Genomic DNA, 15,926 nt, shown 5'->3' with positions numbered 1-15,926 from the left:
GAAAAGCAGTTTAGATTTGCTAGTTGTTTTCTTGATTATTTGGGCCATATAGGAATGCCTGATAGCACTACATGATGAACAAATGTGGCTTTTGAATGCTTCCAGTACAACCAACTATGGGATGTGCCTTTAGAATAAATCTGGATAAAACTGTCTTGACAGTCTTGTTGTAGGCACACAGCAGCTTCTAAGTAGTTTATAGTTACCTGTAAAATGAAAAAATGGCTTAAGCATGAAGAGACAGCTAATAGAACAGGAGTTGAAAGGAAAGCTTGCAAAACTAGTGGCATCTGCAGCCCTCCCTGATGTTAAACTGCAGATCTGACCTTCGCTCACTTAACTCATTAAAAATTAGTGACTAGTCTCTGTCTGCTTTTAAATCTGACCAGAGGACTTGCTTGAAGGGAAGACCAGGTATTAATGGATAGCTGTCAAGCGTATCCAGTGTGACTTATAAACCTAAAATGTTTGCTTCTTCAAAGGCTTAAGTTGCTGTTGCCATGGCTTGAATCAAGGATTCATGAAGGCTGTGAAGAACCTGCGACTCATAATGCCTTGGCCAAAATCTACATTGACAGTAATAATAATCCAGAGCGGTTCCTTCGTGAGAATCCATACTATGACAGCTGTGTAGTTGGCAAATATTGTGAAAAGAGGGACCCTCATCTGGCCTGCGTTGCTTATGAGAGGGGGCAATGTGACCTGGAACTCATAAAGGTTAGCAAAACTGCATTTATAAACATGTTAAAGAACTACTTGCTGCCTGAAGTGGAAGCCTAGCTGGCTGTTTGTCTGACACTTGAAGAATCCTGTCTTGCAGTCTCACTCAGGAGTTGAGGGAGGCGGGATTCTTCTATATAGAGACAATTTTTATGCTGATGAGAAGAACTCCTATGCTATATGTCCGAACTAAAATTGTATAATTCTGCAACTTTCAGGTACCACTCATGTCTTTCATTCACTGATTCTGCTCAAAATCAATTTGTTTATTTGGCCCAGCTAATGAATATGCCTGCTGTTAAACCTTTGTTAATTTGATTTTTTTTTTTTTTTTTTTTTTTTTTTTTGAGCCATGAGCACTTGATCGGCAGAAGGGACAGGCTGTCATCTAGCATGACTCTGCAGTAGGAGGAAAAGGTTCCTTGAAACCATAATGGGGCTTGTAATTTTCCCTTGCTGTGGTTGACCCTTAGAGTTGCTCCAATACTTAACTAGAAATGAGGAAAATAAATGTTGACAGTCAAACTGCTTGGACTTATTCCCATAGCATTCCTCTCCTATCTTAAGCTTATTGATTCCTAGGACCTCCCTTGGAAGTTCAAGGGCAAGTGAAATTCCCAGGGTTCTCCAAACACATCCTAGCCTCAAACTGAATACCAGAGCTTAATGCCAGATTGTAGTGCTTGTGGCTGCTGAGAAAGAAAACATTCTCCCTCCTACCTGCACTTCTGCACTAGTATATGCAAAGAATGTCAGCTGTGTAGGGGTAAGAACTAGCTTGTTTTGCCCTGTTTGAAAGCAAGTAAATGCTGTTCCCTGGCAAGGCCTGTCCTGTGAGCGTTAGAATGATGATATGATCTAGGCTTGCTGCTGAAAGCGGGTACACTTTCCAGCCTGAAGCAGCTATTTCTGAAATAATACCTCCTCTATAGATGTTTAAAAAAATCCAACCCCACAAATAAACAAACCCAGAACCAACACCCAGCTGGCTACATTTGGCTTTTTTATTTCAGCTTATGAAGGTGGCTTTGAGTTGTTGTTTTGCTAGGAAACTTTGCTAGGATGAGCTTGAACATTCTGGTTAACCATAGAAACCTGTCAGTACCAGCTTCTTCCTTGAACTGGTGTTCTGAGCAGGTGTTTGTGGTCATGGAGAAAAGGTCTTCCTTCTGTAAGAATTATTCTTGAGACATTGCCTCCTAGAAGAGGGCTCAACTCCTGCGACTAATAGATGTACAATGTAAAGCAAAATGATGCTACTACTAATTTTCTTACAGCGAAGTACTTGAGAACAAAACATGACCTATTGCTAGAAGATGGAATAGGGCCTTCAGGTTTCTTCTCTTCTAGTTGGGAGTTGAAGCTAGTGGTGCTAATAGGATTTCACATTTATTCTGTACCCTTAACTTTTTAAGGGGAGAATCCAAGCCACTTGCTACTCTGAAAACCGCTACTGTAAAGTTAACGACACTAAATACATAACCTGTTTCTAGCTTTAAACACCAGCACCATTCCTCAGTTCACTACTTAACACTGCCCAGGCAAGTGACTCCCTTTCTAGATTTAAAACTTAAGTTCTTCAGGGTTCTGCAGGTCTTCACTTCAAACAGAAGCAAATAGTACTGTGAAGCCACTGTCACAGTAGTTGTGTGTTGGGCAAAACCAAGAGAAGCTATAGAAATTCTGCTGGAGACCTTATCCATGAGCCTTCCAGATCAGAGGTTGGGTAAGAACTTGTCTGTGGCATTTAGCATTGGTCAGCAATTAGTTCTAGTCAGTCTTCTAGACTGTCTGATTCATAGTTAGCTAAACCTGTCTTGTGGTACTAACCCTTCACATTAATACCAATATTTGTAACTTCTCCTTCAGGTCTGCAATGAAAACTCGCTGTTTAAGAGTGAGGCTCGCTATCTGGTGCGCAGGAAGGACCCTGAGCTCTGGGCAAATGTTCTGGAAGAAAACAACCCATTCAGGCGGCAGCTTATTGACCAGGTACAGCACAAAGGCTAAACTTTCAGTATGAGGAGACCTCGGGAAATGTCTTAGAAACATTACGGGTCGTTAAAGCAGCTGTCTTCTCCCACAAGGTCCCTTGAGGCCCCATCTCAACCATACAGAAACCTGTAAGAGTTTGAGTGGCAAGAATTAACTCTGACCTTCACGGTCAGAAAATTTAGTTACCAGTAAGTTATGATTTCTGTTCTGCGGAATGACCTAACTCGAGTGAATTTGCTCCCTATACAGACCCAAGGTGTGACTTCAATAGTGCAGAAGTAGCTCTTTCTTGCTGTCTATTACAAAATACTCTCAAAGTTCTGAAGTCTTAATTTGTAATTCACTGGAATAGGTTGGCAAATATCTAATTTGGGGAAACCACTTAATACTTCCCTGCCTTCGAATCCAGGTTGTCCAAACAGCTTTATCAGAGACTCAGGATCCAGAGGAGGTTTCTGTAACTGTGAAAGCTTTCATGACTGCTGACCTGCCTAATGAATTGATTGAGTTACTGGAAAAAATTGTCTTGGATAATTCTGTATTCAGTGAACACAGGTAAGAGGAGAGCTTTGTCCACAAGTTTAGCCTATTTAGTGTCTTTGTCTAGGTCGTGAAGTGACCCGAGTCATTCGTGGGCCTGTTGGTTGGAGGATATACGCACTCTTAAATGTGTATCATAGAGTGAAAACCCAGAATTTGAAGTCCTCTGTGCTTTAAAAACAGAGCTAGGTCGTACTGTGCGGTTTGCAGTGATGTGTTGAGGGAACGCTGATATTGGTAAGCAATTTCTTTTAAAAGGCAAATATCAGGGCCTCTTAATCTGGCGGTGAAAGGTTGTTACTAGTGACAGCAAGCAGGTGTACTTTTTTGCATGTACAGTACATGTCACTTGAACAGGTGTTACCGTGCACTGCTTATAGCCTCTGCCTTCTGTTAACCAAAGAAATCTCCAGAATCTGCTGATCCTGACTGCCATTAAGGCTGACCGCACTCGCGTGATGGAATACATCAACCGGCTGGATAATTATGACGCCCCAGATATTGCAAACATTGCCATCAGTAATGAGCTGTATGAAGAAGCCTTTGCTATATTTAGAAAATTTGATGTTAATACTTCAGCGATTCAGGTGAGGCGTGGTTCTTGTATGAAGGTATAGAATGCTAGTAAAAGAGAGAATGGGAAGTGTACTGTTATATTGATTCTCAAGGAGTAATCAGTATTCTCACGGAGCGGGATTATGCGCAAAGAATAGCAAAACAAAGTCAAAATACTGACTTCAAAGGCCGATCTGGTCAAAGTAATCGAAAAATGTAGGGGTGCTGCGTTATATGCTTGGGGTGCGTGTGCTGCATTTGATTCAGAGTGACTATCTTGGAGACTCAGATGGGAAAAGTGCAGGAGAAGCAAATGCTACTACGCGTTGTCTTTGAGCTGGCATTACTGACTTGTGTAAGGTAGAGGAGAAACAGTAACAAGAGTCTCGTTCTTGATGCCTCTACTTCATTAGACAGAAACAGCTGTTCTAAAAGCAGTTATCTTCATATTGTTTACACAGAACAGCTTATGCACTTGAAGGAAGAGTTTTGTTAGAAAGGACAACGTTATAAAGCTTTGACTTTTTAACTTGCAACTTCTATTTCAAACAGGTGCTGATTGAGCACATTGGCAACTTAGACCGTGCGTATGAATTTGCAGAGAGGTGTAACGAACCAGCAGTATGGAGCCAGCTAGCCAGAGCACAGCTCCAGAAGGACTTGGTGAAAGAAGCCATTGACTCTTATATAAAGGCAGATGATCCATCTGCCTACATGGAAGTTGTTCAAGCAGCTAATAGAAATGGTAGGGCAAAACATCCTCAAACTTAAGATTGTTTAGATATGAATTGCATCTACATCAAGCATCAGGGATTCTTGAGACTTATGAATTCTGTTTCAGAGGAAATGAGAGCAGTCGGTGCGTGGAATGGATGAGTCAATGTTTAGTGAGATTCCCGTCAACAAGCTTGTCTCTGTTCCTACACCAAAGATAGGTCTTCATGTGGAGATAATTTGGACTGTTATCATCTAAAATATAGCCAAGTATAATGTATTTGTTTAGCTGTGTGTGGCAGAATTGCTTGCCAACTGGATTGTAGAATAGTTGCAAGAAGTTCAACCTTATGTGAAGGTGACTTGGTGTGTAGTAGGGAATTCCTTAGTTCAAATGCAAATGGCTTAGTATCATGGTGGGGGACATCGTTGAGACTACCAGTGAAAACTGTTCCTAAGGTGGGCAAGGTGAGCAATGCAAGATGACTAAACAGACGATCTTAAATATTTCTTCTCTCCTCAAGATAACTGGGAGGACCTAGTCAAGTTCTTGCAGATGGCCAGGAAGAAGGCTAGAGAGTCTTACGTAGAAACAGAACTTATTTTTGCTTTGGCAAAAACTAATCGTCTGTCAGAACTGGAGGAGTTTATCAGTGGCCCTAATAATGCCCATATACAACAGGTATGTCGTGACCCACAGTTCCCACGTATGACTTGCTGTTTAGCTGACTCCCCATTCTGGCTGCCACCCCTGTTGACCTTGGACTCCTAATCCAGGTTGGTGATCGCTGTTATGAAGAGGGGATGTATGAAGCAGCGAAACTACTCTATAACAACGTATCTAACTTTGCTCGCCTGGCATCTACCTTGGTGCACCTTGGAGAGTATCAGGCGGCAGTGGACAGTGGCCGCAAAGCCAACAGCACAAGGACTTGGAAGGAGGTAACTTAAACTCGTGGGTTTTTTAATATTCTGCAGATTGTGCTCTATTGTGGCTTCTGACTGTTGCAGTAGAGCATAACTGGACTCCATTGATCTGTCAGTAATGTGGGAATTAAAGAGAAGTTAATTCATAGCCATGTACAGTTAGCTGTGATAGTAGCTTGCTAACTGCTTCTGGCTACAGAGTACGTTGGCAGCTTTATAAGCTGTCCTCTTGCCCAAGATAAGAAAGCTTCATTCGGTGTACATACAGTGTAAAATGAATGGCAGAGATTTTAATTCTAGAGCAAGCATTATGGAAATACCTATTTGGAACTGTACATAAGCCTCAAATTTGGTAAAGTGTTGCTAATTAACTTTCCCTTTAATATAAGGAGATTAAGCATTGCATTATTCTCCTGTTAACTATTTGCTACTTTCATTATAGGTATGCTTCGCCTGTGTGGATGGAAAAGAATTCCGCTTGGCACAGATCTGTGGCTTACACATAGTCATCCATGCTGATGAACTTGAAGAGCTGATCAGTTACTATCAGGTTAGATGACTGTTAATATCCTAGAAGGCTCTAGCCAGCATACTTGTATCTGCTAGTAAAGTGGTCACAGATAAAACCATGATACCCGGTGGGGCTAATCTTTAAATTCATTCTTCTTCCATCTCTATTTCCTAATAGCTGCATGCATTTTTTTTCTCTAGTAAATGGAAGAGTGATAGTTTTCACTGTTCCTACTTCAACAGTTCTGTTGTCTTGTTGGAATTGTGTCTTGCAAGTCTAAGCACTCTCACTTGGAGAGGAAAGCAAAGCATGTTGAATTTGATTAAATAGGCATTTTAGCAAGCTTTAAGTGCCAGTTGGTCATGAATCTGCAATTAATTTTTATTTTTTAACATCCAGGATCGTGGCTACTTTGAAGAGCTGATTGCCCTTTTGGAAGCTGCTTTGGGCCTAGAGCGTGCTCATATGGGAATGTTTACTGAACTTGCCATCTTATACTCCAAATTCAAGCCTCAGAAAATGAGGGAACATCTGGAGCTCTTCTGGTCTAGAGTTAATATTCCAAAGGTATGCAGTAAGGTAGCTACACTGCACATGAAGTTGGGAAGCTGTCAGTGAATCAAACTGACTGATTTCTCGTTTTATCAGGTGCTTAGAGCTGCAGAACAGGCTCATCTCTGGGCAGAACTTGTATTCCTGTATGACAAGTATGAGGAGTATGACAACGCAATAATTACTATGATGAATCATCCCACTGATGCCTGGAAAGAAGGGCAGTTTAAAGACATAATTGCCAAGGTAAGTAACTAGTTAACTCAATCGAAGTGCTGACAGTTTCTTTCAGAACAGAGGCAAAAATGCACAACAGAATCGCTGTTTAGAAAATGAGTTTACTTAAGCTACTACTCAGTTTCCCTGCTGTACTTAAAACAACTTCCAATCGGTTTAGCACAAGAATTAATCTAATCTTACACCTTTTTGTTTTCTGCTGTGCAGCACATTCTGTTGAGTGGCAGCAGCTAGCACAGGATGTCTTTAGAGACTGCTTAAGGTCATATAGGTCACGAGCAAGAGCCATAATGTCCTTAATACCTCTGAGCTGACTGCTGTCTTAGTCTGAGGCTGTGACTGTTCTTGAAAGATCTCTGTAAATGTTTCCAGCTGTTTCAGTGGGAGAATTGTGGTGGGCCGTCCCATTAATGTAGCAGAGAATAGTGTATTGATGAATAGTTCAGACAAGATTTGAGACTGAACACATTCTTATTGATCCTATGGGTTTCAAGGCAACAACTTAAAGACCTGTTAAGACTATAGCCTTTGCTGGCTTTAGGAGTTCAGCAAACGGTCACATGAACTCTAGTAGGCTGTCTGTGCCAGGATCTCTTAACTGTGGGCGAGTTAGAATCGGTCTGTATTACCCCGCTAGCTTGTGACTTCACTGTCTCTGGAAGCAGATGGCACAAGAAGCAGTCATAAGATTGAACAAGAATTCTGCCTGTAAGTGTAACAATTCTGGCTTCGAAAAGGAAACTTACACTCTTATTTAAAGTCAGATAAACTTGTGCTGAGTTAAGTGATCCAAACTAAGCACCTTAAGCTTACTTGTGTTTGAAGTACTAACTAGTGTCTAACCACGCAGGTGGCCAATGTGGAGCTGTACTACAAAGCCTTGCAGTTCTACTTAGACTACAAACCTCTGCTGATCAATGATCTCCTGCTTGTATTATCTCCACGACTGGATCACACCAGGACGGTCAATTTTTTCTCAAAGGTGAGTTTGGGAGATGGCAGAGGAATAGGAAATCCTCTTGCTCAAGTTAAGACACTCTAGTCTCTGGCTGGAAAAAAGGGGTTAACATCTTTCAGGTGGCTTTGCCTCCAGTATAAAGGACTGAGAAGCAGCCCAATCCTGGCTTGATATGGGAAACACTGGAAGATATAGCATAACTGGCCTAGGTGGCGTTTTACATTACTCTGGCAATACAAGATGCTTTATCTGAAGGGACCTGACAGTAAGCACAAACTCTTGTGATAACAACTGAGAACCTGTTTTAGGAGTATGAAGTATCAGAATTGGTATACCTAATCTTGTATTGCAATCATCTTAATTCCAGGTTAATCAGCTACTTCTAGTAAAGCCTTATCTGCGTTCAGTCCAGAACCACAACAACAAAGGAGTTAATGAAGCTCTAAATGACCTTTTAACAGAGGAGGAAGATTACCAGGTAAGCCCCACAAAATAGGTTGCTAGGCCTGAGGGATGCTTCTCTTTCTCCAACAAAAAGAGGCCATAGTTTGGTTGTTCCCCAACTGACACTGACTAATTCCCTTCAGTAGAAGATAACTTCTGCAATGCAACAGCAGTGGGGCTGGAATCGGGCCCTTTGCAGGCAGGAGTCTTGAGACGCTATGATAATTTGCAGACAAAGCAGGTGCCACAGTTGTTTTTCTCAGAACAGACTTCACAAAGGTCAATATCAGATGCACACTCTACTGGGCAACACTTCAATAAACAGGTTTGCTTCTGGCCCCATTGGCTGCTATTTGGAAGATATCCTTTGTCTTCTACGGTTTCCTGTTCTGTTAAGTGAGGTCAGTGTGATTGAGTTAGCATCTTGCTTTGTTAAAAATCACCTGTTTGAGAGATGCATGCAATACACAGGGTAAACAAGCTGTAACCGTAGTATCAATGCCCAGCTGGCAGAACTTGAACACTTGTGCACCGTGCTTAGATGCTTCTCTACTGTAGTTCTTACCTACTACCATCTGGAAGCACTGGTAACAATTCTCTCTCTCAAACAGGGCTTGAGAGCTTCCATCGATGCCTATGACAACTTTGATAACATAACGTTGGCTCAGCGTCTGGAAAAGCATGAACTAATTGAATTTAGGCGTATTGCAGCATACTTGTATAAGGGTAACAACCGCTGGAAACAGAGTGTGGAGCTATGCAAGAAAGATCGTCTGTATAAGGTGAGTTAATGCAGCCTTTCTCCCTGGCTGTCAAAAAGAAGTCTGAAGTGTAGATCTCCTGGATACTGAATGTGTTCTGTTAGTTTCAAATATGGAGTTCTAATTAGTCTTAGCCCATTAGTTGAAGTTCAAGGAAGGACTCTCGGAGCGTAAGCGTTTGCAATTTCAACTGTATATCATAACTCTAATTTGATAATGTTATCCTGTAATTGGAGATCTGCGTATATCAATCAATGGCATCTGTACAGTTTTCTGTATCAGTATGGAACATTTTCCATAGAACTGAAGACTTCCTCCCTTATAAGGGTACAGATGAAACAGGATTACACGACCACTTCAAGCCTGTAGTGAGTTCACATGGGCTAGTTTCTGCCTACTCTGTAGGAGATCTGGCAAATAGTCTTCTGTCTTGCCACATAGCAAGCAGTTGATGCAATAATCTCTTCTGCTCTGGGTAATCCTTAATATCTGATGGTGAGGTAGGTGGGATACCAGAAAGATTGTTTATCTTCTCTGCTGCAAAACTAAGCAAAATCCCATTAGGTCACTTCAAGTACTTAAGGAAAGCCTGTTGGATAATGTTAGTATCTGGGTTGCCTTAAAACAAGAGGACTTAACTGAGTTTCTGTATTGTAGCTTGGCTTCTACAGACCATGCCTGGTGTTGAAAGTATGCATTATGGAATGCCAAACACCTGGTTCTTCTAGCTAGTGATAGATGTACATAAGATGTAGAGCAAGATGCTGACAGGCAAGGGTCAAACTTAACTGTTGTTTTTTTCTGTAGGATGCTATGCAGTATGCTGCAGAATCCAAAGATGCAGACCTAGCTGAGAAGCTGCTTCAGTGGTTCCTGGAAGAAGGCAAGCAGGAGTGCTTTGCAGCCTGCCTTTTCACATGTTACGACTTGCTGCACCCAGATGTAGTGCTTGAGTTGGCCTGGAGGCATAACATCATGGACTTTGCAATGCCTTATTTTATCCAAGTGATGAGAGAATACCTTACCAAAGTGAGTATTGCATAGACTAAAAAGTTAAGGCTTTTTGTCTGCTGGATGATTAGCATTATGCAAACCAGAGCTCTCTGCACGTATTTGGAGTATTGTTGTTCCTCACAGATGAAGTCTTCTATGAAGTTCTGTGGGTTTAGTCACTTCAGGCTAACTAGCAAAGGTTATAAATAAATGCCTTGGGACTTGAAAGAGTTCTAGTTAAACTTTTGCTTTTAACAGTGGACAAGCAACTGTATGCTTTTCAGAGCAGTTTCATAGTTGATGAAGCTGAAAAACTTGGTGGGGACAACCTGTATCACTCTTTACTTCGTGTAAATATGAAAGTACTTTAAGTTTTCTTGTTACAGAGAATATAGCTTTTGAGTAACTAATAGTACACACTAGTTCTCCATCAGCCATAGGAGCAAACTGCTGAAGATGATTTTTTACAATAGAAAACAGAACTTCCGATACATAGTCTGGCTGTACAATGCTGATACCAACAGCTAGTCCTCGATTGAGAGAAGAGAGAGACATTCTGATCGCGTGTCATCCTGAAATGCTTGTCTCAAACAGCTCTAAGATACACAGCTAAGATCCTTACTTAGAAGGCTCTAGGGTTGCGTAGGAAGTAAAGAACTTCATTAAAATGAGTAATCTAAAAGTGACTGCTTCAGAGTGTTTCTAATCAAGTCATGTTAAGTATTCCCCTCTGAATTTTCTTGCAGGTTGATGGGCTGTTCTGTAAGGTGACACTCTGATTTCAAACTCTTCGTGTTCATTTGTGTCCCTCAATATCCTAAGTTTCTTTTACAGGAATCTAGATGTAGCTTCTGCCAGAAGAGCACTGTAATTTAGCTCTAACTCATTTCCTGTTCACTTTCTAATGCTAAAAGGATAACTATTCACAAGCAACTTGAAAATCCAACCAGACTCAGCTCCTCTTCATGGGAAAGAGAAGCAAGTGATTCAGGAGGACTTGAGTGTTTGGACTCCTGTTCACTGTATTACAGATATCTTGTGGCAGGGAGGATGTTGTTCATAAGTAAACCACAGCAGTTGCCACATAATAGAATGTGTCCTAAGTGCAAATCGCGTGTTATGCTGTAAATTACTGAAGTGTGCAATCTTTCAGGCATGGTGAGTTCGAATAGTAGCATAAAGCTTCTGTAAACTTCTTGCCTGTTAGTATGTTGAAAGTGCTTGCACAGATCTTAAATGCTGCTGCCTCCTCTTATCCCACTGAGGAGGAACTTGCCACACAAGTTCACCTGATGAACTCTTCCATGTGAGGTTTAGGTCTAAAATCATGGAGTTTAAACTGCTGGTTGGATTTACAAGTAATCACATGTACTAAATACGGGGTAACTTGCCAGAAGGAAAATCTGCATGGTGAAAATGGTTTACAGTGGAACTAATTTAGTCTGTTGAATTAACTGCAAAACACGGAATTAGAGAATGGGCTTTGTGAATGTGGTATGTCTAAAATTGTCATGTAACTAACTTCAACAGTTCACAAGAATGTACTAGTTTATCGGCGGGGTGTTACGTCTTCCAGAACTTAACTCTTTTATGCATGAAAAGGTGTTAAAGCACAGAATAGCCTATGTCCCGGAAGGGGACGGGCACACAAAGTATGGTGACGCTCATTTGGAAACCTTTTGAACAACTTTGCTTCTAGGCAGCAAATAACACAGATGTTTAGGCTTTCCTAGAGAGCTGCTCTTTGCCCTTTCTCGGGATGTTTGCTGTCAGCATGCTTGCTGTTTCTCCAACAGAGGGAGTAACCGCGCTTTTATTCCAAATTCTGTAATGCTTTAGGGGCAGTAAAGAGGAAAGTCTAATCCATGAGAGTGGGAATCCCAGGTGATAAGTAGAGTAATAAAACTAGTTTGAAACTGATAGCTGTCATTTGCTTTGATCCATAGTGACATGGATAGTATTTGTAACACACATCCTTGGTGTTGTCCTGAAGAGGTGTTAGGCTGACAGCTGTAAATGAACCAGTTAAAGACCTACTGCCACTCAAGTTATTAATTTGAGTTGCAAACCTCAAAAAATCCTTGAAATTGTTAAACACTACACCTAGATAAGATCTGTAAAATATAATAGAGACCCGTCTTGCAGCGCTTCTCAGACCAGATAGGAATCTCGCAGTGGGAAAGGAGGATGAGGAGCAGCTAAAATACAGCATTGGACTAAATGTAGGTTTTCCCGAGATGTTAGTACCGCATGTATCTGGATGTGAAGCTGTGTGATTTTTATGCCTTTCAGTCTCAATGATTCTCTTATGGAAGACATAACCTGTTAAACCTGAGAGAAGGGTAGATGCTGTTGCCTTCTCAGATTATTCCCGCTACCCCCAAATCAAGGTTGTGCTCAGGGCTCCTGCGCTACGGTAGAACTTTCACAAATGCATTTAACTTATTTTGGCACAACATGGATCCGTATAAAGCTCATACTATTAGACCACTTTTCATGATGGTTCTAGAGTTTGCTCTAAAAGGAGTCTGTGGGAATACTAATACAGTTAAACCACTACTCTGCAGACAAGGTAAGGCTGCAGTCCTAGATAAGACCAAACTTCATGGGTCTGGAATATTTGCAAATAACTGGGCCCTCTCGTTAAAGGGGAGAGGGATTGAAGGTTAATAGATAAGTGTAGATGAGGCCCATTTGAGATGATGCTTGGACCTGCAATCTGGTGGGCTTGTTTTCTGGATCATAAGAGTTACTAGACTAGGGGCCCATAAAGGGTTTCATGTGAAGGTAATGATGACCTCTGCTGCATTTGACAGCTATTGTTTATTGCAATAAACCTAAAGCAATTGGGAGGGCAGATTTACAACATAGCTTGCTGGGACCACGCAGACTTTTGTAGTCTCCAATGTGAGACCACTGATAAAACGAGCACTTGATAGCTTAGGTACCAGGCATGAAAAGCCTCACACGATGGTGCAATTCCTAGACAAGGCCTTCATACATCTCTGTTCACTTCAATGTAGGTGGATAAACTCGATGCTTCTGAAAGCCTAAGAAAAGAAGAGGAACAAGTAACTGAACCCACTCCAATAGTATTTGGTAGGTGAAAGACTTGGTTTTAATTGATCACCTGTTGTCACTGCGGTCACTTTTGGTGGAGGTAACTTAAATGACTACCTCCAGTTGAAGTAAACTGGTCTCGACTAGATAGTAAAATGGTTGTCCTGCTAGATGAATTGCATAAGTTGTTGAAGTGACATCTGACTCTTATAGTACTTTGACTCTTCAGCTAAAGTATTGCTCCTCTTACGTGGCTCAGAACTCTAGCCTAGGAATAACTTTTCAGTATGGTAGCAGGACAGGGAATACCAAGGTGTGCACAACCTCAGGAATAACTTACAGAGCATGCAAATTCCTCCTGTTATTCCTATCTGAAAGGAATGTGTCTGCCTTCTGCTCTTCCAAGTAGAAAGGCAGACTGGCTTTCTAGCTCACCCATTTTAAGACATGTGCAGCCAAAAAAAACATGGCTGTCCTCAAGTGTGCTGCTATTCTAGAAGCCCTTCTGAAGAGACATTCTGCCAACAAGCACCTAGAAGTGGCTGGTAAGGGAAGGATGTGACCGGTTTACTGTCCGATGTAGATGTTAACCTGAATTTAACATATGCATGAGGCATGTGTGTTTCTAATGATGAAGACAAATCTGACAGGGTATGTTTGGGCCTTTTGCAGCACTCTCCAGACCGTGAGACCTAACAGACCTAACTATTTGCTTGAATTGCTTTACTCGTCAGTTCTGACCATGCATGGGTTAAATAGTATCAGTTTGTTTGGCTTTCATTATGATCTCTTCAAAACAAGCCAGGTTTATCACGCCCTCGAGATCTGTTGATACTCGGCTTCCCTCTGAGTTCTGCCTTGTTTTTGTAGTTTTCTGGTGGCAGGAGCAGATGCCCTCGATGCCCACCACCGCTCGGTGGTACCTGTTAAGTAATAGCATGTCTTGTTAGTGTATGCTTGCACAGTGACTGTGTTTTTTTTTTTTTTTTTTTTTTTTTTTTTTCAGGTAAAGCCTCATAATCCCATCCCATAGTACAGCTAGCATTAGGGAAGCTTGGGTTCTCAAACTAACCTTCTTGTTTTTCTCATGCTTTTCTAGGGCAGCAGTTGATGTTAACAGCAGGCCCCAGTGCAGTACCTCCCCAGGCAAACTTCCCATACGGATACACAGCCCCAGGATTCACCCAGCCGCCTGTTTATGGTTTCAATATGTAACTAGCTCTCTGACAGACTTCACTGTCTCTGTTCTCTTCCTTCCCATCCCTTCTTAACTTCTCCAAGAAGTGTACAATGGTCCTAAGGGCACAGATGACCTTCTGTTGGCTGAACACACTTGCTGCCCGGCTCAGTGAGGAGACTTCAACGGGATGCCTGCTACTGTTATTTATTGATTATTGTCCGGTTACATTTCAACCTCTGAAAGGCAGCTTTTGTTTATGACATTGTGAGGCTCTTGTCTGAAGTTAAGGCACTATTTCACTAACTCATATAGCAATAACTGCTTGAGGCCAGGGGGAAGAGAGCAGATTTTTCTTTCTTTTGCAAAGCCTATTGAAGGCAGCTGGGAAATTGCCTGGCATCAAGTTGTTAAAGCTTTAGCTGAAGCTACTGAAGTAGCAGGGTTGTTAACAATTCAGTGAAGCATCTCGTTAATAATGAATTGTTGAAAGCTTGTGTGCATTTGACTACCCCATTTTATTTGCAGTCTTATGTGCAAAAGAAAATGGCCTTTCTAATATCTGTGCTCTGAATGTGTAGAGGAATATTGGGAAGGTCTCCTTTTCTGAAAAATAATGCTGTTGGGGTTCAATGCTGTTGGAGTCTGTTCTATATTTTCTGGAGTAGATGTGAGACTTGAAAATAAATCTTCTCATGCCAGAGAGCAAACATTTCCCAGATCCTTTTTGTTTAAGAAGAGAGCATGTTACTTGTTGATGTTAAATGGTATTAAAGGAAACAGCAGCTATATGTGGCAAGTGAACATGGGAGTGTGCACGGGCTGCCAAAGTACTAGAGATGAAAGAGCACAGTGTTGGGGCTGGGGAGGGGGACACACTAATAAATATTGAGGCAATAGGGAGAGCCATAATCCTGACTTAATTTGCACCTTTAACTGATTCTGGCATTGGCTTCCTGCCACACCATGCTCTGACCCTGTCTGGCAGGCAGAGTCAGCACCACCTCAATTAACAGAGTGCTGCAGTACTATCAACAGCGTGTCCATCACCCGCCTCTTTCTTTGCCAACAGGGATGTATTATTACTTTGTGCCACTCTTCAAATACATGTATCATTAACGTTTTATGTACTTAGATAACAATGTATAATTTATGGTTATGAACCTTGTGCTAATCTTGAATATTATAAAAGTCCAGCTATAAATGTAAAACTGCAGTATCCACTGTGTGGTTCTAGTCTTAATATCTTGGGAGTGGGGACCGGTTACTAGTTACACGCTGCTATTAATAGCATCAGGTTCCTTAATCTGACAACTAAGGATGCCGGGCAGGGAAAGGGGAGACTTGTGCCAAAGCACCTAACTGAAAAGGGAGTTGCAGTCTCTTCACTGGACACATCAAGCACACTGTCACGTGTGGAGGTCACGCTGCAAGAGGCATCACATGCTCACATGACTTCATTCACAGGACTGGAAAAGCTTCAGTCCTGTCTGAGGGACAAGCTGCAGGTAGTGTCTTCTCCGCTAAAATACATTAATATAGCAGCAGTAGTGGTCAGCTGCACTTTTTTCATACTGAATTCTACTTGAACAGGGCAAAACATCTTTAAATGCCAACCAGTAGAGACTTCCAGGGTTGTGAAATCAGTGACGGCAGACTATTGCACAATTCGAACTAGCATATTGTCTCCCTTGGTCTCTGCCTTGTGATAGCAACGGCAAAGAGATGTGGCATCTACCTTCCTGATACAGGCTAGAGTGCTCCCACTGTTGCTGTAACATG

The 15,926-nt window shown here is 41.7% G+C and overlaps 1 protein-coding gene across 1 annotated transcript in view; it reads left to right on the top strand.

Annotated features, from left to right (window-relative positions):
* LOC141472384 (clathrin heavy chain 2) overlaps positions 1-15,362 on the top strand; it is a 39,522-nt gene extending 24,160 nt beyond the window's left edge. The window contains exons 17-32 of the mRNA XM_074159402.1: positions 483-717; positions 2,590-2,712; positions 3,125-3,270; positions 3,659-3,842; positions 4,363-4,555; positions 5,049-5,206; positions 5,302-5,466; positions 5,894-6,001; positions 6,362-6,529; positions 6,611-6,760; positions 7,602-7,733; positions 8,077-8,187; positions 8,765-8,935; positions 9,722-9,943; positions 12,931-13,006; positions 14,067-15,362. Of these exons, the coding sequence (XP_074015503.1) occupies positions 483-717; positions 2,590-2,712; positions 3,125-3,270; positions 3,659-3,842; positions 4,363-4,555; positions 5,049-5,206; positions 5,302-5,466; positions 5,894-6,001; positions 6,362-6,529; positions 6,611-6,760; positions 7,602-7,733; positions 8,077-8,187; positions 8,765-8,935; positions 9,722-9,943; positions 12,931-13,006; positions 14,067-14,182 (2,458 nt within the window). The 3' untranslated portion in view covers positions 14,183-15,362. The remainder of the gene's footprint in view (positions 1-482; positions 718-2,589; positions 2,713-3,124; positions 3,271-3,658; positions 3,843-4,362; positions 4,556-5,048; positions 5,207-5,301; positions 5,467-5,893; positions 6,002-6,361; positions 6,530-6,610; positions 6,761-7,601; positions 7,734-8,076; positions 8,188-8,764; positions 8,936-9,721; positions 9,944-12,930; positions 13,007-14,066) is intronic.
* Positions 15,363-15,926: the final 564 nt, after the last annotated feature.

This window comes from Numenius arquata, chromosome 16, assembly GCF_964106895.1.
Source record: "Numenius arquata chromosome 16, bNumArq3.hap1.1, whole genome shotgun sequence".
Lineage (NCBI taxonomy): Eukaryota > Metazoa > Chordata > Aves > Charadriiformes > Scolopacidae > Numenius > Numenius arquata.
This window is presented reverse-complemented; position numbering and strand designations above follow the sequence as displayed.